At 34.9% G+C, this 24369-nt stretch overlaps 1 protein-coding gene and 1 long non-coding RNA gene across 3 annotated transcripts; one reads left to right on the top strand and one right to left on the bottom strand.

The window, feature by feature from the left end:
• CALB1 (calbindin 1) lies at window positions 1-24078 on the top strand. 2 transcript variants are annotated; one of them, XM_008001046.3, is made up of 11 exons: window positions 1-274; window positions 798-874; window positions 4479-4553; window positions 13916-13999; window positions 14098-14154; window positions 17178-17255; window positions 19678-19733; window positions 19819-19858; window positions 19985-20038; window positions 22758-22829; window positions 23163-24078. In XM_008001046.3, the coding sequence occupies exons 1-11, from the start codon at window positions 196-198 to the stop codon at window positions 23274-23276; spliced, it is 786 nt and encodes a 261-aa protein (XP_007999237.1). In that variant the 5' UTR covers window positions 1-195; the 3' UTR covers window positions 23277-24078. The 2 variants fall into 2 exon arrangements, with proteins under 2 accessions (XP_007999237.1, XP_037856239.1); XM_038000311.2 differs by having other exon boundaries at window positions 24-82.
• Window positions 16872-23156, bottom strand: LOC140712222 (uncharacterized). The gene is made up of 2 exons (XR_012093721.1): window positions 22582-23156; window positions 16872-17114 (listed from the first exon to the last, which is right to left on the bottom strand). It is a non-coding gene; the product is annotated as an uncharacterized lncRNA (long non-coding RNA).
• Window positions 24079-24369: the final 291 nt, after the last annotated feature.

The following is a 24369-nucleotide window of genomic DNA, read 5'->3' as shown; positions in this document are numbered from 1 at the left end:
GTGCGGGGTGTAGGGAGAGAAGTCTGGAGGAACGCTGAGCTGAGCAGCACCGAGGACAGCGCCCGGCAGCGCCCGCGCCCAGGTCTCCCTCCGCAGCACTGACTCGCGCACACGCTGAGCTTTTGCTTACCCCCTTCTCGCGCGGACACAGACACACACGCATTTCACACACCCAGACACACACCCTGCTGTACAATGGCAGAATTCCACCTGCAATCGTCCCTCATCACAGCCTCACAGTTTTTCGAGATCTGGCTTCATTTCGATGCTGACGGTGATTATCTTCTCTTTTTAACTGTTTCAAGACCCGTTTCCATGCCCCTTCCCATTCTTTGCCCTTTTCTGAGCCTCCTGATCCCATTATCCCTCCTTTCTATTCTTTACTTCTTCCCCCTTCTGCCTAATCTTATCTTCTTATCTCCCGACTGGCTGCCAAACCGTCAACCTGAAAGTTTATATTGTTTCCACCGTAATCCCAAAACCTTAAACTTTTGTCTTTCCAGGAACGGTAATGGTAGAAGGAGAGAGAGATAGCAGGGATTGGGGGACACTGCTCCCCCAAAGTTTCTGTGGCTGCGCTCAGCACCCCAACCATCCTCCTTTGTCCTCCTCAGTGGATCTAAAGTTTGATACCCCAGGAGGGGAGCGCTGCCGCGTCTGTACGCTTTGCTGGTTAATCAATGTCCAGGCAAGAGGGAGCCTCTCGGGTCGCCAGAAAGATAACTGTCTTGGAAAGTGAACGGGGAAGACACTCGGAATGAGATATCTGACACCAGGGTGCCTCTTTGTCTTTGCAGGAAGTGGTTACCTGGAAGGAAAGGAGCTGCAGAACTTGATCCAGGAGCTCCAGCAGGCGCGAAAGAAGGCTGGATTGGTAGGTTCAAGTTTGCGAAAAAGAAAAAAAAGACTTTCAACCCCCAAATTAAAACATTCTTGTGTTTTCACAAAAAGTCAGCAGGGTAAAGCTCTTTCTGGGTAATGTAAACGTTTATTGACTGCGAAAGGCAAGAAAGAACACTTTTCCAATTCGCATACAGAGAAAGGGGAAAGGGGAAAGAGACAGACTGAGAAAGAGAGACACGGAGGGGGGGGGGAGAGAGAGAGAGGAAGAGGGGGAAGGGAGGGACAGAGAAGGGAGGGAAGAAGGGAGAAGGGCAGACAGAGAGAGAGAGATTTTCTAAAGGGAAAAACCTTGCCATCTGAAATCGCAGTTTTAAATATATATATATATATTCTATACTAGTCCTTGCTTTAATAGGTCTTAAAAGGAAACTGGGTGCATGAGATTCTTTAGCGGATCACCACTTCTACCACTGAGTTTGATTAGGTAATTTTTAACTTCTGTTTTATTGTGTGAGAAATAAGGGGGTGGAAATGCTTTTCTGCCCCTTGGTGGTCAAGAAACAGATCTGCAGATTATGGATCTCTTACTCTATCACCAATTATTGTTGTGATGTTGATGTCGTTGGGGAGATGAGAAAACATCTTGTCCTCACTAAGGGAAAGTTGCCCAACTTGCAACCTAACAATGAGCAAGAATTTAGCAAGAAAAGGTCTTCATTTCTGTTGAAAGCAAGAAACCCAAAAGGTAGAGAAGTAAAAGGTAAAACAATTTTAAGAATTTCATGTATTGTAAAAAAAAGCAAAGTGATACTCTGATGGGCAGCAATTGATGGTGCTTTGAAAATGGCTATGTTTGTTATTTAAGCCATTAGTTAATTAAACAAATGACAATTCGTATTAATTATAAATGACTCCCTTTGGGCATAGATTAACCTGTTAAGAAAGTATGTTGTCAGCACAAATATAAAATATAATCAGCTTTTAAACATAGATGAGATGGTTGTCCAGAGGAAAATGGGTTAAAAATTGTACTACTCTATTGAGGTTTATGTAACACTGTCTTTCAGAAGGCCGTGTTGAATTGGAATGAGTTACACGTTAATGGTCTTTGGCCTTCTTGACTATGTTTAGAAAGAGATTTTACACTACCAATGATGTATATATTATATAGCAGATCACCACCTGTAATATTGAGTGATATATATAAAATTTAATAATAGAACTATCTTTTTGCCCTATCTAAATTGAAAATTGTGTAATATACATCTCTGTATAGCATATTCAAAAGAATCCCAGAGGGTTCTAAATGTGTTATAATGCATTACAAAACTATCAGTTACAAAAATCATTGATCAAATTGATTTTAAACCAGATTGTGCTCTAGGGATTGTTTTACCCAGATTTAACATTATATAATCTAAAAGTATAATAGAATGGAATAAAATAGCATAAAAATGTTTTATATACTCTTCACCCTCCCCAGATCTTATATATTGCCATGTAAATAAATTTATGCAATACTGTCATTATAGCTCTATGTATCTTTGGCTAATCTAATAAAAGCAATTATCTTTCTCATTTAAAAATACATATTTTAAAATCCGGTTGGAAAAGTCTTACTTTCCATAAAATTTAGAATTAAAATCTTGGAAGATGCTTCTGGCAACTAAATAATTATATTTTAATTTGTCCAGACGTAATTTTAATATTGAAATCTATTTTCAGTTTGGAAATTTATTCATGAAATTTAAAAATGTATTTTTCTTCCTCTGATTTTAATATTTGTACCTTTTTGTAAGCAATATCTTCATGTTGGAGATTTAGAATTTAATTATTTTTCTCTGTTTTCGAATAGTCAAAGCTCCAAATTATTAGACTATAATGTAATGATACTAAACAAGCATAGTTATAGGATTATATCAAGTTGCTTAATACCTTGATTCTTGGCCATTTTTCTGGAATGTAAATACAATCTGGATTTTTCTGAATTGAGTATTTTTCTTGATTTGGGTAGTTAAAATCTAAATCAAGATCTGGATTCAGAGATTCATATAATAGATACATGTTTCACTATACTACCAACTTCATTTCATTAAACTTACTTGTATATATTTCTTCTCTTTCTTTAGAACACAAAAATTGCCCTTATAAACCAGGCTTTTTGCATTTCTAGCCATAGGATAACAAATTTCATTGCATTAATGGAAACACTGTTTGGCTTTTCATGTTAATAACATGAAATTTCAAAATTTTCACTAGGTGAATATAACATTAATGAAATATAACAGTGCAATATATTTTCAAAAACTATCTTTTTATACTAAACATAGTGTTTGGTCTTTGTATTTGGACTCATTTTTATACATTTTTAATTGGTGGTGATGATGAGTATATCTTTTGTACTGTTTAAAAAATAGATTTTGACATACTTGTCAGAAACTTCACAAAGTAAATGTTAAGTCTGCTAGTTAAAGTAGTGGTATTACACCATTTTAAAATTTAAGGACAGATGCTTTGGTTTTTGTTTATGTTAAGGTATATGTAAAAATTAAAAAAAATTGTAGGACCTGATATTCCCACTATTGCCGTGGTTGGACACTTTCATTTTCTTACAATTGTTTCTATAACAAAATTAAATAAATACAAATTGTAATTTATCCATTGTAAGTTTTATAAAGACTAAAATATAATTATATTGCTTTGTTATTACTTATTATCTTAGTTCTACTAAAGATGTCTACACTGGTTCCAAACAGATTTTGTAAATACTAGTAAAAATGATATTTAGTCTCAATATAGCCCTTAAATTATATTAACCTATCTATCCCCAGAGAAAACTTGTGTGGTAGATAATACCACCATCTTGTTAGCTACGATGAAAACTGAGACCTTAATTTGCTTTCCCAAGGACGTAGAATAGAACATTAGTAAGGGCTGACCTATTTTAAATAGGCTTCAGCTAATGCAACAGGGCTATTTTAAATGGGCTATGTTGGAGACCCAAGGGTAAAAATTAAACCTCCTGAATACCAGTTCTATGTTCAGATCACTAGTTTATAGTTCATAGCTCTCTAATATGTTTAATTTTAAAATTTATTTAATTGATGAATGCCTCTTTTATGCTTAAAACAATCTTTGCTTACAAAGTGAGTTACTCTTTAACATTCATAATTTTTGCTTATTCAAATTGAAAACATACATTACTTTCCATAGATAAAACATTATGTTAGAATGAGAAAAATGTTGTAAGACAAGATAATGTATCAATATGAGATAATCTTTAGTGAAGCAAGCAATGTTTAAAGTATATTGACAGTGATGATTAAGTTAAAATTCACTAAAAGTTATGAATGGAATGATTCTGACTACACTTTCAAAGGATAGCATATTCTCAAAATTAATAATAAGATAAATCATATTGAGAAATAATCAACATGATTATAACTCTTTCATTTGGAACTAACAAATACTGTGTATCAGTTATGCCTTTAATTTTTATGAGAATAATTAATCATTATGCATATTTCTATATGGTTCTAATTTTGGTTTTTCTTTGCAGTAAGTTATTAACACCGTCACAAGCATAACTGGGTATTTTTTTTACAAACCTCTTACCTGCTTTTATATAATTTTAGGAGTTATCACCTGAAATGAAGACTTTTGTGGATCAGTATGGGCAAAGAGATGATGGGAAAATAGGAATTGTAGAGGTAAGGAATTTATGCATTTTTCTGATTTAATTTTAATAAATGAGTTTCAATTCTGAAATTGTATTCAAGTACGATATAGCAAGACCCATTCAGAGAAGTTTATTTTACCTAAGTAATACATTATCTTCTGTTCAGAAGTACAAAGTTAAAAAATGTTCACAAATGAAAAACATCTAAGAGTATTCCTAACCCAGGGCCTAAATTTCATATATTACAAAATTGAGACCCTGGAGAAATAAAATGGTTTGCCTCTGGTCATACAGCTGTCTGCTGGCACAGGTGCAGTTAGAGGAACAAGTCCCTGACTTCTAGATGACTATCAATCACATTCCATTACCCAGCCTCACTTCAGTGCAGTATCTAAGCATATGGTCCATCAGTATTTCTTACCACTTAACAGCGTAGACTTGACTTTTAAAATATAAAATAAAATGTTTGTAGTCCCTGTGAAATATTTACAGTCCTTGTTTTTCATGGCAAAAAGCTGCATCCTGTTTGACAATTGGCCTTAGTAAAAACGGAAGAATTTAACTAGAGTGAGTGAATGTTTTATGATCTGTTATAGGTACAGATTTCGTGTGAGTCTCTGAAAGTTAGAACTGTGGGTGTCAAATTTTATCCTTTCACACTGACTTTTCCTATTAAGGGCAACTTATTTTTGTCTGTGAATCAAGGAAGCAAAACTGATTATGCATCAATTCTTCTGCATTCTCAGATTTGTGAAAGAGCTGTCTACGTTTCCAGCCTGTGGTGTCTTAGCCTCTTTCTTTATCTCAGCAGCCTGTTAGAGAAATTGGGTGGAAGCCTTTGTCCTGAAAAATTAATAAGGTCGTAATTTAAAGTATGCCAACTCATAACATAATTATGTTATTTATATAGTGTTTCTCAGTGTATTAGATTGTGAAGTATTCTGGCTCTCAACAACATTTAGTAATAATTTACCTTTGATTCAGAGAAATAACCTGGTTTTCAAATAATTGATATTATAGGACACTTGTGATGCCAATATGAAATACACTTATTTTTAAACAGCTGATACAAATAGAGTTAAGAGAGGACACACTATTATTATCTTTGTAATTAAAATTTTTCCCTGGAGTACATACTTTCCCCTTTACCTATGTGTAACTCATTACTATATAAATAGATAATAGTAATGGGACTTACAGATTGACATATAGGCCAACTAATCAAGATATGAAACCATCAAGGATAAGAAAATAACTTTTAAATTAAACATAAATGAGATGAGGTACTCTAATTATTCAAAACTAGTTTGGAAATATGACATCAGCGAAATTACGAATTGGCTCTTTTAGAGTTTGACATACTTTATAATCCTAGTAAAGGAAAGCCTGTCACCTTACATTTAACATACTTCACCTTGAAGGACTCCAATGGACTCAGCTATTTATTCAATTTCATTTCTTCAGTGATACTAGATTGTGCAGTAAAAAGCATTGGTCTGATTCACATGGATTTTACATTTTTAAAAGGATAAAATGGATGAGGATGTTTTGAATCCAGGTTTTACTTTATGTGATACAGTCTAATCATTGTGACTTATTATTTAAGCTTTATTTTGAATGAGAGGTTAGAGGCCGTTTAGCAGATGCATTGTCCTAGAGGTTTAATGAAGGAAATTTCCTCAGAAGTTTTAGATAAGAAACTGTTACAGGAAATAAAAGGCTTTCTGTGTAAGGAAAGATATAGAAATATACATAACAGAAGAGGATGGAGAAGGCAATGAAGTCTGAAATACAGAAGTGAGAAGCTTTTATAGCAATAAAAATAAAAGAATTCACATTTGTATAAAATAAAATTGACAAAGTGTTTTCAAATATGTTATCTCATTTGATTCTCATAACAAGAAAATTAAGTAAATTTAAATATAAAATGAAGATATATTTTATAGTTGTGGAATGTGAAGCTTCAATAGAATTTGCCTAAGGTCACAGAAAAAGTAAGAAATAAATGGTAGAATAGTCAGAACCCAGACATGTTCCCCCAAACTATTCTGCCTTTTTTTAAATAATAAATAATCTGTACATTTTCTGCATTAAAAGGAAAAGTTTTCAAGCTTCAGTTGGTTGATTACTTATGGCAAGTTTCTAAGTTTAGCCGGGTTGGATAGGGATGCAGAAAGTGTTCTGCAGAGAAGTTATTTGGGCAAAGCCCTCGAAACATGATTTCAGCAGAACTTTTGATCAGCTGAAGAAGAAATAATTTAAAGGGAGACAAATGAGATATATGTAAACTGATTGGAAGGTTTTAGTGTTCCAGGACATGGAAATGTTTGCTAGATGGGACTCTTGGGAAGAACTAGTCAACATTCCTCATTTTAAAGATGAAGAAACTAAAGCCCGAAAAGGTCGAATAATGTATCCAAGGTCCCACTTGCAGGGAGTGACAAAGTCTATATACAGACTTAGATCTCACTCTGATTTTAGAACTCTTTTCATTAACCTCAGTTATCAGCCAAGACATAGGAGTAAGGGATCTGGAAGAGGGCATTAGGTTGAGAGAAGAGAATTGGAGAATGGGAGGAAAAATAGGAGATTGCTTCAATAGTTCACATGCATGTCGGTTCACTCTGTGATGGTTAAGAGTGAAGAAAAGAGAAATTCTGAAAATATTTGGGAAATAGAAATTAAAAGTTACAGGTTACATGTACGAAATGGGGAGAGGGAGAGTAGGAAATGTCTGAACTTATATTTTGCTCTCTAGTGTAACCAGAAAGCTGTATTAAATGAAGTTCATCCTTTCTTTTTCCTATTTGACATACATCACTTGCTTAGAAATCCTATAAATAATATAGAACATAAACATTCTAGCCAGCTATAAAGGAATGCAAAATCCTATGTTTTCTATAATTTATGATAACCTACCTACTGACATCAAGCACACATTAACTTTGGTGTTCAAAGGGAAAGGGAGATGGATTTACTTAAATGTTATGCTCACTTAATAGTTATACTCACAAACTCATCAAAATCTAATCAAAGTAAACCAAATTATACTCATGCAGTGGTCTGCTTCCCTGATGGAATAGGTCAAATTGGTTTGTACCTGAAAGATGTCATTCAAAAGATTAGAAAATGTAATGGTTAACTTTCAAAGTTCTGACCTGATAAAGTTAACTGACACTTTCTAACAACACGCATTTGCTACCTAGAAACCAATATGTTTCTTTCTTAACTTTCTAATTTCTTGCCTTAAAATAGATTTAAAAATTCACACAAATACAGTTTAGAAATAAAGAGATTGTTACCACAAACTCAAGACAGGAGCATCGAAATTCTGAGATAATTTAACAAAAAATGTGACGGTCAAAAAATGTTCCAAATTTATTCAGACTAATAACTCTACTGCAAAGAAAGCTGATTAAAATAATTTAAAAAAAGGAAGACTGAATGATTTAGCAGATAATAGAGCTTTCTTCTCTGGTGTTCACATGAAATATAGGTATTTCTCTTAAGTGGATGTCAAATCTACAAGTTTTTCACCTCATCTTTTTGGCAATGTGTGAGAACCCACCATCCTCTCCATTCTTACTGTTTCTATCCGTCCAGGTCAGTGCATCCACTGAAAAATGCACCTAAAAGCTATTTTAATCCTAAAACTATAACAACCCTCCCAGGGAAGCAAGATGTTCTCCAACCTTTCCCTCTTTTCATCTGCAGTGGGATTTGAGCCTGTGAGTTTAGCCATAGTGAATATACTTTTTCATGGAAGACTACTTTTCCACCACAGAATTTTGGGAAATGACTGACAATGAAATCTGATTTTAAAATTCCCTCTGCATATATTTTTCTAAATGATTTATTAGGAATACTTTTTTGATTGAGGATTTTAATGGAGGGTGATGAAGGTAAGGGACAGAGTCTCAAAGCCAAGAAAGTCAGACTCTGCCTTCAAATCTGGCTCCAACTACAATCTACGTGAGAGCAGGCCATTTACCCTTTTTGAGCCTCTGTTTCCTTGGCAGTGAACAGGAATGACAATGTATTAACTTCATAAGGTTGTTATGATCATCAGTATCAAATAATACATGTTGAACAAATAGATCGACCCTGGCACACTATAAAAACTCAACAAATGTATTTGCAGTTATTGTTACATATAAAAATAACTTACTACAAAATCGACCCCATCTTCTGAATGCTAAGCCTTTCCCCCCACTTATTATATCATTTGTCAAATTCAAATTATTAAACTGAAAGAGCTTTACATTTTTGATAAAGTTATTTACCTTTCAAATTTTCTGGATTCACTTCTCACTGGCTAGGGAAAACATTTTTTTTTGTTCTCAAGTGAAAAAAGAATTGAATGCTTGTCTAATACATGTTCAAGAATGTTAACATACCATGATTGTCTTTAAAAGTTAGGAATTCTGCCTCATATGCACTGTGATATAATTTATATCACTAATGAAGTTGCCTTTCATGTACACTCTCCTCACAACTGGTACTTAGCTTTATTGTTGTTTTTATCTCCCACTTTGAAATTGTCAGGGGAAAAGCTCTTTGAAAGTATCTGCCTCCCTATACGGTTCTCACTAGTGGTGACTGTGGTCACCAGCACAGTGCCTAGTATTTAGTAGCCAAATGAACCACAGCAAGAGATTTCAACTTACTCCAAAACATCAGGCAAAGGCTCTGTATTATGCTAGAAATAAAAGAGATAAAGACCCCTGTTATGGGTAGAGTTCCCTGGGAAGCAGATCTGAGTGGAAGAGTAGCAATGAGCAGGTTTATTAGGAAGTGCTCTTGGGATCAATATCCCTGGGACGGAAGTGAAGAGAATAGATCTGGGCAGAGGGAGAAGCTGGGCTGTGTCACAGTCTCAACGGGGACATCAGCTGACCCTACAGTGAGTTCTGAAGCTGGGATGACCCTTCAGGAATGTCTCTAGTTTTGAGTGAGACGGTTGGGCCTTTATATCCCCATGTTGATCAGTCACAGGATGCCACCTCCTTGGGGACACAGCTCTCTTCAGCCCAGGTGTTCTTTCAATGGGGCCTCACAGGTGAGGCTGCAGCAACACGCCCAGCACTTGAAGGGAGTTCTAGGTAGCATATCACAATGTCCACCCCAACCCCTATTCACAGCTCAGTAATAAATTATTGCAATTATCTCCAAAGGAACTTTACCTCCATTTATTTACAGCCTATCCTGATGCTAGACAAATAGTTAATTGCCTTTCTGTATTGCTTCAATAAAATATTTACTACAATTTGTGCAGTTGCTGGCCAAAGAAACAGTAAATAAGACACAGACCCCATCATCAAGGAGCATGTAGACTAGTAGGGGAGACAAGCAAGTAGAAAGTTGTTGGGTTTTTTTTCCTACTCTTGATGACAGGCAACCAGTTCTCAGAAATGAAGCTCTGAGGGATTCTACTTACTTCCATAGCTACCTGCCTTCCACTCAACCCCTTGATATTCTTCACTCTCTTCTCCAACTCATAAAAAAAGTTTTGGGAGTTCATAAAAGAGCAGGCAGGCAGCCCAAAGATTATGGAATCACCAAAAATACTGGAATAAGTAGTATTGGGTACTTCTATAAACAACAGTGACTTAGCATATCTGAGAATAAAGCAACTCTGCTTGACACCTCCGATATGAAAGACCTTTGGCACCTTGTAGACATGGTCATAAAGGCTACAACTGGAGAATTACTGTGCCCAGCCCTGAAACTTGAATATTGATTCATACACATTGACAGAAAAACTGAGAGGCAACACAGGACCACCACATTGTGAAACGTGTCTTAAGAAAGATTTCTTTACATTCACTATAGCCACATCCTATATATACATAATAATCTTTTATATGCTTAAGACTCGTTTCTAACATTTATAAAATAGGATGGTATCATGTTGAGTGTAACAACAGTTCAGTGAAATTAAAACAGATTGAATATGTTGCACATAGACATAATCTGCATTTTTTAAATAATTTAAGAATAGGACCAAAGCAGTATGGGCAAGAAATACACATTTATAGTAGACATGAAGACCATTTTTACTATCTCTGTATCTGACATTTAGGAGACCTCTAAACTTTATGTGAGTTACATGAACTTTTATGTTGAAACAAAGATGGCAATTTCCCTAATTTTACATTTAGTGATTGCTTACTAGCTCATTCGTTTGTTTTTTCTGTTTTTATGTATTCAGTGGATTTGGAGATGTAAAATATTTAAAGAAAAATTATTCATTTTTGTTCAAAGCAACACACATTAATTATACAAATCCAAATAAAATAGAGAATTATGATGAAAATAAGCAAAAAAAATTCTAAATCCTTTTAAGTAGGTGTTTTTAATAAAGTAAAATTACCAACCAATCCAGAAGCATTTATTTCAGGCATATAACACACTAGATACCATGCTGGACATTCAGGGGATGCAGAAAAGTATTATTCCCTGCCCTCTTGAAATTAATGGTCTAGAGGAAGGTCACGCAAAAACTGTAAGAAGTATGTAACAAGTTGCATACCAATAAATAAAGGATGAGTTGGTGTTAACTATCTCCTTTTTCCTAAATGAACACTTATATTCATGAAAAACCATAATAAAATGTGGCTAGACCTTCTATATCATGCAGAACCCTCCAAAATGTATACATAACATCCATTTCCATTGTTCAATCTTCCCTTAAAATGTCTGCCTCTGACATATTTTATTCCTCTTTGATGTGTTTTATTGTCTTCCGTCTTTGTTCTCTCTTCTTTCTTGGGTTACTTTATCTTCTCTTCCTATCTTCTTTAAAATCCTCAAGAAGACATTCTTCAGAATCCCTCCAGAGAAGTATTATAGAAGAGGCCAGGCTCAACAAAAGAATGGAGGGGTGTGGGTGCTTTTCCCTCCTCCAGAGTCCCTCTACATCCCGAGCCCACCCACTGCCATTCTCCCTCCCTTCTCCTCTTCCCCATTAGCTCTGGGGGGAGACCTACATTCTAGGTCTAACTTACTAGATATCTGGATACTTTAATAATGAAAATCATTTATATCTACTTTCCACTAGAAGCCCACTTACAGATGAGGAAAAAAAAGGGATTTTTATAAGGAAAATGGCGTCCTAGATTTCAATTAGTAGAAACAGCCTATCATATTCAAACTGTCTTATTGTCACGTGTAAAAATCACCAACAAATTCATTATTTGCAGTCCAAGAGCAAAGAAGCAACCAAACCATTCTATTACTGTCTTCAATAAGCATGTTGTTGACTTAATCTATTAATAATCACCAAATTAAAGTGATTTTCAGTCTGCCAATCATCAAGTCAAGTCATTCAACTTCTTTGGGCCTTAGCGTCCTCAATTGAAAAGTTTGGTCTTTGAATAGAATTAAATTACACTATTTCTGAGATATAGAATTTTCTGATTCAAGTATTCAAAGGAATTGAAAGAATGCAAAGGTCACAGAAGTATGTCCTGCACTTAATAAGGGACCTGGATAACACACACACACACACACACACACACACACACTGCAATGATGCAAATGTGTTTGTGTACCAAAAGCTAATTACATTTTTTTAAAAGTACTGGCAGATTATAAACCCTGATTTTTACTTTTTAGATATATCATCATCTATCCACACTAGTGACCTTCCTTTAAAAATAAATAAGAAGGCTGAGTGTGGTGGCTCACGCCTGTAATCCTAGCACTTTGGGAGGCCGAGGCAGGTGGATCACGAGGTCAGGAGTTCGAGACCATCCCGTGAATGGTGAAACCCCGTCTCTACTAAAAATACAAAAAATTAGCCGGGCATGGTGGTGGGCGCCTGTAGTCCCAGCTACTCAGGAGGCTGAGGTGGGAGAATGGTGTGAACCCAGGAGGCAGAACTTGCAGTGAGCCGAGATCGCACCCCTGCACTCCAGCCTGGGCAACAGAGTGAGACTCTGTCTCAAAATAGATAAATAAATAAATAAGAAAATGTTTTATGACTAGGTCATATTTAACATGTTGATATGAGGTTTGACCCTTTCCCTTAGTCTCACCCACACGTGTAGTGCCTATAAACCAAGTGGTTTTAATTTGAAATATTATTTCAAAAATCTAAAAATAAGATAAGCTAAAGGGCATACACAGCCAAATAAAAATGAGATTCCTTGCATATAAAGTAGAATAGTGCATTTTATATTTAATTTTTAATTTTTAAATGAATCTAAAAGGATGAATTTTTTAAAAAGTTATTATAGTCTTTTCTATAATTTGGTAGACTTTGACTTTAAGGCTAATCTAGACTACAGGCTCTTGGCCTAAAATCCATGCATGAGGGTCCAGGCCTGTGATCTAGGGAATTCATCAAATCTTGGAAATCAGGTGAAATATAGTGTGTGTAGATTCTTTCTTTAATGGTGAAAATGCAGTGCTTCCAACAGAAGGCGTTTTGAACCCAATATATTCAAGAAACACTGGCTTCTATTTCAAGTCCTTGTTTTAGTGATGAGGGTACTGAAGTCCAGAAATGGCTCGGGGTTGCTGGGGACCACAGCTAATTAGCTACTGTGCCAGAAATAGATCTCACATCTGCAGTGGGGCCATCAATCCAGCTCCTTCCTTCTCCGCACGCAATAGATTAGTCATAAAATGGGATATGGAATCCTTTTTTCTTCCAAAAAAAAAAAAGAGAGGAGGATTGAAGTTATGAAATGAGATCTAAGGGAAAATGTCATAGAGGCATGCCGTGGAGATCAGAAAATAAACCCCAGCCCTGGATTCAAGCAATGGATGTCCTTTCAGTAGAAAGCAACAATTTGAGAACTGACTTTTCCTATTCCTCTTTAATGTCCCACCATTCCTGGTGAATTTCTTTTCCATTGCCTTAAAATTGTCTTTGGTTTATCTTCTCTTGTATCTCACAGTAGGCTTTCTCCTCGGGCTTGGGAATGCATTTTACCCCTTCGCTCCCTTCCCCAACATTTATGTTTCTCATGGTTTCTTTCACTTCACATGAAATTTATGGCCCCCACATGTGCCTTTCTGTGTACCCTGAGAGGAGAGAGCCCTAATCTGTGGCATAGAACACATGAAGGGTTCAAGCCAACAGGATGAATCTGCCTGAATGTCCAGCAGACAAGAAGTGGCCGCGCTAGTTCTACCTGAGCACAGGTTTGCTGCAGCCACCTCACTGGCCGAAGAACCAAGCACACAAGGGCACAGGAGCATTAGAGAATCGACGGCACTCCATAGGAAAGTACCAGAAAGGGAAAGCCGACTCCAGTGTTTTTCCTCTCCTACTTTTCTAGCCTGTGAGGGAACAGGTTGAAGAGAAACTAAGCAGCAGGTAATGGCAGAGACTTGTTTTTGAGCAACTTACAACACGTTTCTCTCTTTCTACATCTTTTCCAGTTGGCTCACATATTACCCACAGAAGAGAATTTCCTGCTGCTCTTCCGATGCCAGCAGCTGAAGTCCTGTGAAGAATTCATGAAGGTATAAGAAAGCCGCCCCTTTAAGAAAGCTGCTTAAAGTAGGAAATTGTTCCTTTTATTAACAATGTGTTTGTTTTCCTTACCCAAAATTACTTGCAGACATGGAGAAAATATGATACTGACCACAGTGGCTTCATAGAAACTGAGGAGCTTAAGGTAAGCAAATAAAAACTTGTGCTAAGTTTTTCCTTTCAAATGCAATTATGAACTAAGAGTTTCCTAGCTTTTTAAAAAACCTCCCACAAAAGAAACTAATGTTGAACAGTGTCACATTTTCACCTACTCTTCGACATTGTTAATGAAGTACCAGATCAAAAAAGCAACTTCAATTGCTTCTTGAAATTCTGTAAAGTAATACGAGAAATTAACATTTTCTGTGGCATACACAAATATGAGACAGACAGATAGAATTATAGATAAGCCGAATAATCCATTCATTTTATTGAAATTTGTAGTTTTAGTTCTCAAAATAAACATATATAAATAAATTTCCTTACAAGAGAAAGAAGAAAAAGTTACTGAATAGCTACTGTATGCTAACTACTTTACACATAATGTCTTATTTAATCTTTGCATAAATTAAGAATGAGATTGTGTTACCCCAGTGAGGAAGAGTCGAGAGAAGTTAAGTGATATACTGAAGGCCACACAGAAATCAGACAGAGCCTTGATGTGCAAATCCAGGCTTGTCTGCCTCCAAGGCCTGTAGACATTCCATACAACCTACTATCTCTCAACAACAATGATGATAAAAAATAAAAATTCCTCTATAATTAAACTTTTGAAAAACTGCAACTTAGAAAATGAATTTATCACTTCAGATATCACAGAGGAGGATATAAAGGAAAAGACAGAGATCTGAAATCAAATCTTACCTCATTAATTACTACATCTTTCCAATTTTCTTTAATCTTTAAAATGAGGGTAATAAATCCTTCCTCTCATGCTTATTGTGAAGCTCCAGTAAGATTCTGCACATGAAAGCTTTTGTGACATGCAACGTATAATAAATTGTATTATTCATGAACTCCATTTACTAGCCTTTCAGGAATATGGAAGTATTCTTCTCATTTCCTCAAACCAACTCCAAAACATCTCCATCTTAAAGACCCTACTTTTTCTGTTTTTAGAACATAGAGTGACTAAAATATAAGTGAGTTAATATTTGCTATGTGCCAGGCAGAGTACAAGGTGCTTGGAATGTATTTTAAAATTTAATCCTCACAGGAAAATATGCAAGGCAGGTATTATCACTCCTAATATAAAAACAGTGAGATTGGAATGCAGAGAGATTTGATGATTTTTCAAGATTACACAGCTGCCTAGGAACAGAACCTAGATTTGGACATAGAATATCTGATAATGCTAAGAATGATTCCCTCCCACCCCCTACAGCACTACATGCTTTCAGACTTCATTTATTAAGAGCTGCTTTTTCACTATGTGGGGAAATATGAATATCAAACAGGTCTAGTCATAGTTCAACATGGTTTGAGTAGCATAGAATTTTAAAGATGAAACTGGGACATCTGGGCCATGGCAAAATGGCTAAAACATATTCAGTTGTATCCTCTTGAAAATGTAAATGTTTTTAACGTGAAGTCACTAAAAACAATGTATTTTACAAACTTGCAGCTCAACAACCCACAAGGTGACAGTTAAGCTACTGTGTTTTTATTTTATTAGACCAAAAATATTCTTTTAAAGATCCTTTTTAGTTCATAATGAAAACCTTAGCTCATTTCCAATACTGACCTCTAAATATTCTAAAAGTCTCCTTCTTTGTTCTAAATTTTATTCTCTGAAAGAGATTCTAAATAGAAGTCCTCTTCCCTGGGGAATTTTGAAGATAAGTTGGCATTCTTTTTTAATGGATCTTTCAAGAAAGCTAATTTTAAGATCCATAATGGAGTAAAACATCACTTGCTCTCAGACACGACTTTGAATCTCTGCGTCCCAAGGTTTCTCCCAGGCTATTTTTGTGACCACCATTTTAGTCTCTGATGAGGATTTTTAACCCAATTAATCTCTGACAAAAGCCCCATAAGGCTCAAAAATAAAATTCAACCCCAACAGATAACTTTGAGTTTTCCATGCTTCACTTTGGATTTGAAGTGGAATATTTGATGTAAAAAAATTTGTCAAACTAAGAAGAGTGTCTTTCCTTTAAAAAGGTGACATCAAATCAGCCCAGAACTGGAACATTTAGGAGGGAGATAAGTCATTGCTGAATCGTGGAAATCTAATCCTTCAATAATATCTGGGCACAGTATCTGCCTAGTTTTTCCTAATTGCGTTAATTCATTTTCTGAGAAAATAAAGGAGTTACGAATGAATAGCACTAAACAAAATGAATGACTATTATATGCTTAAGTGCTTACACTGTCACTTATACGGCAAATCTTTGTAAAGCTTTTATTTGATTTACGTTTCTGTTAAAAAAAAAAAAAATTCACTCCTAAGCTCCAGCTGTCAAGATAATAATCATCTTTTTTTCCATCTTCCCACATTAATCTCTATTTTAATATGATTCATATATCTTTCAAAGATTCAATGACATCATCTGTGGCCAATTTTGTTAATTTAAATAGTCAGTGGAAGCATTTTAACCAAAGCGCTTTGGACTGCATCAAGCCAAAAACTATCCAACCGGCCCTCTGGAGAAACAAGCATCGTGCTGGCTATAAACTGATGTGTAAATACAGCCTGGGGGGCAGAAAATGGATTTGAAATTAGAAATAGATCTCTACCAGGTTTACTGATATTTTTTCACACATATTCCAAAGGTATAAAGGCCCTTGTGTTTCTTGCAGAACAATCCCATGAGTATTTGTGAAGATATCAGCAAGAAGAAATACATTCATTGAGTTGGCTGGTTTTAAAAGGTTTTATTCAGATAAACTGAAATCATAAAATCATGGTAATGCACAGACAATGACCAATCAAGTCTCAGTAAAAAGCAGGTATTATTCCTGTCAAAGGTAGAGTCGTTGTTGGAATGCCAGGAGGACCACCTGGTTTAGTCTTTCTTCTATTATAAGTCCCTCTACTCACCTGCTTCTACCCTCAAAAAGAGCCTTTCTTGGCATTTCTGGTATGTCCTGTTCCAAGGCATTCTGAAATGAAAGTAGATGATATATTATTAATGAAATTAATCTAAGTGTTCTTTGTTTTAACAGAACTTTCTAAAGGACCTACTAGAAAAAGCAAACAAGACTGTTGATGATACAAAATTAGCCGAGTATACAGACCTAATGGTAAGACTGATCTTGAAAAGATTGTACCCAAGAGCTCATGAAGTAGTATGATGTTCTTGCTAACTCCCAAGGCTACAAAGGATGAAATAAATAAACGGTGGTGTGGGCATCATATGCATATACGTGTCATTTCATTTGAAAAGTGAAATACTTAGGGATGCTTACATCTTGTCATTTTGAGTTCTGCAGGCATTGGCTTTAAGACTCAACATACGAGCATTTTCTTCATTGTAGAGCTATGTAATTTTTATCTATCAAAAGATGACTTGTTTTTCTTCCAAAGCCAGTGTAATTATATCACTAAATTATATAACTTACACATATATAAGGTACACTATATTTGTAAATTATATCACCAAAAACTCACTTATTATAGAGGTCCTAAATCCATTTTTATCATAGTTTGGGAAATCACACTTTGTTAAGAGTTTAAAGCACTGTCTAGTTACTTTATTAATTAAGCAACTTAAAATGGGTCTCCTTCTTTCTTTTGATTTTTGTTGTTTTGGGGTTTTGTATTGGTGCTTTGAATAAGGAAATCTAAATATGCCCTGAGGCTAATGCTATGCTAAACAGTGATGACTAAGATCAATTATAGAATGTTGATAATAGAGCCAAGAAAACTGCTTTAAACATAGGCACCTACTGTTTGAGAGAGAAAAAAAAAAAAAGCAAATAAATAAGGTTCCAGATAAAATAAACCAATGTCTATGAAGTTAGTTGGTTTCTATTGGACGAAGTTTGCTCATTTTGACTCATCATAGAATTTGGATTACCAGGAGATACATATATTTATACATGTTTTCAGTACTATGAATTCTTACTCCATGGGTTTAAATCAATAAACCATAAACATAGCTCTATACTATAAAAGCTACTGTTATATTAGATTGAAGAAGGAGTTAGACTTTTTAATTACTCTGAGAAACAATCTAATAAAGGGTTTGATTATACTTGATGTAACTGAGGTTTGCTTTCAGCATCTCAGCTTACTTTTATCTGGGTTGGAGTGGGGAACTACTAGAACTTTACTATTGCCTTATTCACCAACTAGTATTATTTATTATAAAGTGGAGCTAAGCTTTAGTTTCAAAACAACCAAAAAGGTTTTCATGGTCATCTTTAAAACCTCATTATATCTCCACTTACAATAGCATTAGCAAACAAATGGAGGAGGGTATCTTGCTATGTGTCACAATCAGCAGGTCTAAGCTCTGAATAACTTTTGGGTAATGGACAATAACCTACATTTATCAATTTTCTATTTTGTTCCAATCTTAAGGGATGCCTATTTAAAGAAAGGCTCCTTTCCAGGTACAATGAAGCAGCCTTTCAAAACCCACTCAGATGGGAGTTTTCCTCTGTTGGATTGGCCTGACATATCTGATTAAATGTCATAAACCAGTTCAAATCCAGGAAGCAAATTAATCAAGAGCTAATTAAAATTTAAATATATATGTTGGGAAATATTTCTCCATGGGCACAAAACTAAGTGATTGAGCTGTCCAGCATCTTGATAGTGTGACAATATCAGAATTTATGGTCAATGGATTATAAAATGTTTTGTCAGCATGGGACGCTGAAAAAATCTGCCTCCTACAAAAGATTCTTAGAACATCTCAAACCATAGAATGCCCTTCCTTTCCTCCTTAAAAAGATGTCACTAAATCTGTATCCATTATAGCACTGGACACATTCTGTTCTTTTAAAACAAAAATAATGCTAATTTTTCACATATTTAATGTTCATTTAGTATACACATTTTATATATTTAATGTAATTCATATATACTACTTTGGTATAACATATTATAGCAATAGTTGCTACTGTCTAAAAAGATGAAAGCTTCCCAAATACGGGTATGAGTATTTACATCTGGATGTGTCTTTATGAATGATGTATACATAAGTGCAATGGAGAGTTGGAGAGCTTTATGGAGTTTCTAATGCCCAACAGAAAATAAAACAATTCAAAATTATTCAAAAATTATATTCTCTAAGGATTTATTTGTTATCTGTTTTCTGCTTCTGTTTGTGCTATTCTATGCTCTAAAAGGGTGAAATAAATATTTATTTTCTTATTGGAGACACTCCAGAAGTGCAAAAACTGTCAGACACCATCCCTCCCACATCTTGATACACATATAAACATATTTGCAATAAAAAAGTGACAGTATTCTAGAAACATAGCTAAAACCACTATTTCTCTTTTTGACTATGCTATATTATTCTGATAAACTCTAGCAATTGACACATTACAGAATTGGAAATTTGCATTGAAAGTTTTAAAAACGTGAGTTTTTAAAATTTTACTATATATATACAAGTAGTTGATAACTCAAACAGCTTTATTTTGAAGTTCATTTCCTTCATGCAATAAATTATTCCTCAAATAGCTAGAATAATGGCATTCTGTCTTTCAGCTGAAACTATTTGATTCAAATAATGATGGGAAGCTGGAATTAACTGAGATGGCCAGGTGAGTTTAGGAACCATGAAAAATGTCATAAGTGGATCCTTTTCAAAAAATGTAATATATTAATATAACGTTTTTCTCTCAAAAGGTTACTACCAGTGCAGGAGAATTTTCTTCTTAAATTCCAGGTACTTAACTTTTTATTACCTTAAATAATTTTTCCTTGAAAAGCTAGACTGTGGGAGACTTGTCAAGGGAAACATACAGAAACATAGTAATAACATTTTAACATTTACTCTCTTCTCTGTCTTTAGGGAATCAAAATGTGTGGGAAAGAGTTCAATAAGGCTTTTGAGCTGTATGATCAGGTAAAAGTTTGTTACTTTTTTCCTTTCTCTTTTATTGCAGTAAGACCTCTTAATATATAAGATCTATCCTCTTAACAAATTTTTAAGTATAAAATACAGTACCGTAAACTATAGAGACAATTTTGACAGCAGATCTTTAGAATTTATTAATCTTATATAATTAAGACTTTATGCCTATTGATTAGTAACTCCTCATTTCTCCTCCCCCCAGCCCTGGCAATAACATTCTATTTTATGAGTGTGAATATTTTAGATACCTCATACAAGTGGCATCATGCAGTATTTGTCTTGTGCTGAGATTGATCATATGCAGTTCTATTTTTAATTTTTTGAGGACTCTCCACACTGTTTTTCATAGTGGATGCACCATTTTTGCATTCCCGCCAATGTACACAAGAGTTCCAATTTTTCTTCATTCTCACTAACACTTGTCTTTTATATTTTTGATAATGGCCATTCTAACAGGTGTGAGGAGATATCTTACTGTTAGTTTAATTTTTATTTCTCTTGATTAGTGATGTTAAGCATTTTTTCATTTACCTGTTGGCCATTTATATATCTTCTTTGGGTAAGTGTCTACTCATTAACCCATTTTTTAAATTGGATTATTCATTTTTTGCTATTGAGTTATAGGCGTTCTTTATAAATTTTGGAAATTAACCCTTTTTGGGATGTGGTTTACAAATATTTCTGTATTCTGTAGGCTGTTTTTGCACTCTGCTGTTTCCTTTGCTGTGCAGCTTTTTAGTTTGATGTAGTCTCGCTTGTGTATTTTTGCTTGTGTTGTCTTTGCTTATGGTTTCATATCCACGATATCACTGCTAAGAACAATGTCATAAAGGCTTTCCTTATGTTTGTTTGCTTCTAGGAGTTTTACTTATATATTTTTTTAATCTAAGTTTTTAATCTATCTTAAATTTATTTTTTTATATAGTGTAAGCTAAGGGTCCAATTTCATTCTTTCGCATGGGGCTGTATAGTTTACCTAACACCATTTGTTGAAAAAAGCTATCCTTGTCCCATTTTGTGTTTTTGGCACCCTTATCAAAGATCAGTTGACCATAACATGTGAAACTGAGAGCTCATCAGTCTGTTTCTATTTTTGTTTCAGTGCTATACTGTTTTAATCACTGTAGCTTTGAAACATATTTTGAAATCAAGAAGTGTGATGTCTCCAGGTTGGTTCTTCTTTCTCAAGATGGTTTTTGGCTATTTGGGATCTTTTCTGGTTTCACATGAATTTTGGGGTTTTTTATTTCTTTTTTTTATTTATTTCTTTTTTTGGACGAAGTCTTGCTCTCACCCAGGCTGGAGTGCAGTGGTGCAATCTTGGCTCACTGCAAGCTCCACCTCCTGGGTTCATGCCATTCTCCTGCCTCAGCCTCCCGAGTAGCTGGGACCACAGGCGCCTGCCACCACACCCAGCTAATTTTTGTATTTTTAGTAGAGACAGGGTTTCACTGTGTGGGCCAGGATGGTCTCGATCTCCTGACCTCGTGATCCACCCGCCTCGGCCTCCCAAAGTGCTGGGATTACAGGCGTGAGCCACCGTGCCTGGCCAGGGGTTTTTATTTCTATAAAAATTGCCATTGGGATTTTGGAAGTGATTGCACTGAATCTGTAGATGTGTTTGAGTAGTATAGACATTTTAACAATATTAAGCCTTCCAATCCATAAACACAGGATGTCCTTCCATTTGTGTCTCTGTTAACTTCTTTCACCAGTGTTTTGTTATTTTTAGTGTATAAGTTTTTCATCTCAGTTAATTTTATTCCTAAGTATTTTATTTTTTTGGTGCTATCGTAAATGGGGTTCTCTAATTTTCATTTCAGATGGTTTATCATCATAACTAATTTTTCATTGTCAATTTTGCATCCTACAACTTTATGGAATTTGTTTATTAGTTCCAACAGTTTTTGTGAGGTCTTTAGGGTTTTCTCTCTATAAAAATAATATCTGCAAACAGGGATGATTTAACTTCTTTCTTTCCGATTTGGATGCCTTAAAATTGTGTTCTTATCTATAATTTGATTCTTGAGAAGAATTTGGAAAAAATGATTATGAAAATCACACAACCAACTCATTCTTTTCATAGGAAAGGTATTATGGTATGCCCAAACTACATAAACCCCTGATTCGAATCCCACACTATGATTTACCTGCTTTGAGACTTTGAACAAGATACCAAACTCATGTGAGCCTCAATTTTTTCATTTGTAAACAAGAGATAATAATAACACCACTTTGCAGGATTGAATGATTAAGCTAGGTGAAAATATCCAGCAAGATAAAGGTTATTTGTGATGTCACTAGGTCACATCCTTTGCTTCTAATTTGTTTACTCCTGGACTGTGGGCTCTAATAGAACTCTGCCACCACCCGGTGTGACATGGAGCCACATACCTTCCCCAGCCCTCAGTTTCCTCACTTGTCCTAGAAGAAGATATGATATTGTTAACATTAAGTGAATTACATGTGTAAGTACTTTGAAAAGTTCAAGATCTTTTACAAATGTCAGGTGTTGAATGAGAGGTAACTAATACCTTGCATATTTTACAACTTTGGAGCAGCTAAAAACTTGGGTGGTCTGACATAACAGATTATCTGCCAAATATGCAGTTGGGAGGCTTTCTAAGGATTCCTATTATTTCCATTTTACTTCATTTCCCACTACTGTCGATGGAGTTGGTTGTATAATATTTTATTTCTCCTCCCCCAGGACGGCAATGGATACATAGATGAAAATGAACTGGATGCTTTACTGAAGGATCTGTGCGAGAAGAACAAACAGGTAAAACTTACTTACCATGGCACTTACTCCTTTAAGCAGACTCTATGGATCCATCCAAAACCAACTGCACATAATCTACTTTAAAAATTTATAGAGGAGCAGAAATAGAATTCAATTCTTAACTCAATTTGGTTCTGGCCTAAATCAGGGTAACTGTAATAAATAGATTTTTAAAACAACCTTGTGATTATTCACATTTGTATAAGAATTTAATCCAGCTCTTTTGTTAATGGATTGATGTAACAAGTAGTTTCATCTCGAATTTTATCATTTGACAGTGGTTAATTAACTTCCATATTTAACTGGATTACAATGCCATTTATGTTTATCCAGGAGCTGGATATTAATAATATTACAACATACAAGAAGAACATAATGGCTTTGTCGGATGGAGGGAAGCTGTACCGAACGGATCTTGCTCTTATTCTCTGTGCTGGGGATAACTAGAGTTGGTGGTCGCAACCACTTGCTAGTGATACACTGTATCTAAAAAATAACTGTGCACTATAAGGGAGTAGGCTGTATTTTCTTTTATATCTGTAAATTTAACTGCATATAGATAATTATCCAGGATGTGTGGCTCATTCTTTTCAGCTTGTTTCTATACTGTTTGTAATACACAGTTTTTGTAACCATATGATTGAAAAGAAGAAAGTCTATGCTTAGGCCAGTCAGTACACCCAATTTAAAAAAATAACATATTCTTGCTTTCATAAATATAGTTGAACAAGATTTCCCTAAAAATTCCACCAGGATTAATTTCTAAAATTCTAGTCTCTGATGTGCAAATGCACATTTGTCACTGAATAATGGAATTATGTATGACAAGCCAAATATTCTTATTTTAGACAATCATAGAACTGTCCCACAAAATATTTCTAAGCTTATTTCCAACTATTAGGAAGAATGTGCTTTTGCATCTAAAATATAAATAAATAGTTAATTGTGGCTTTATGAAGTTAACAGTCTCATTACAGATTTAGTTTACCAATCAACAGCATGTCTACTGCTTGGATCCATACAAAACTATCAGTTCAAGTTGATACGGTAACAAGGGAAGGGAGCACCAGATGACACATAAATCTGTCTGATTCTATGCCTGTATTTCCAACAAGCCTACTCTCAGAAAATATGACCTAAATCCATTTTCTAAACTGTTTTCACGTGTTGCAGATAATAATTATTCTAGTCAACTGCTGTTTCATGTCATATTCTGTGTAATCTCTGATTAAATCTAATATACTGCGTATCCTGGTGTCTAGTTTGCATACTTCCTGGATTTTCTTTCTATGTAGAACTGTTCATTTCCACCAAGGGTATCTGCTGCCTCTGAAAATATTTTTTTCTAGCTATAACAACTCTATTTTTTACTACATAATTAAATTTTAATGTAAAATTCATAGCATCCTGATTATTGAATGTCATATCATCAATACTTTTGTGTATTCTGTGGATTCTATATTTCATATTGAGATCAGCATTCAAAATAGTTCTATTTCTATCTGCAAATAGTTTCAAATGAGTTTAAAAAATAACATCT

Source organism: Chlorocebus sabaeus, chromosome 8 (assembly GCF_047675955.1).
Source record: "Chlorocebus sabaeus isolate Y175 chromosome 8, mChlSab1.0.hap1, whole genome shotgun sequence".
Classification (NCBI taxonomy): domain Eukaryota; kingdom Metazoa; phylum Chordata; class Mammalia; order Primates; family Cercopithecidae; genus Chlorocebus; species Chlorocebus sabaeus.
This window is presented reverse-complemented; position numbering and strand designations above follow the sequence as displayed.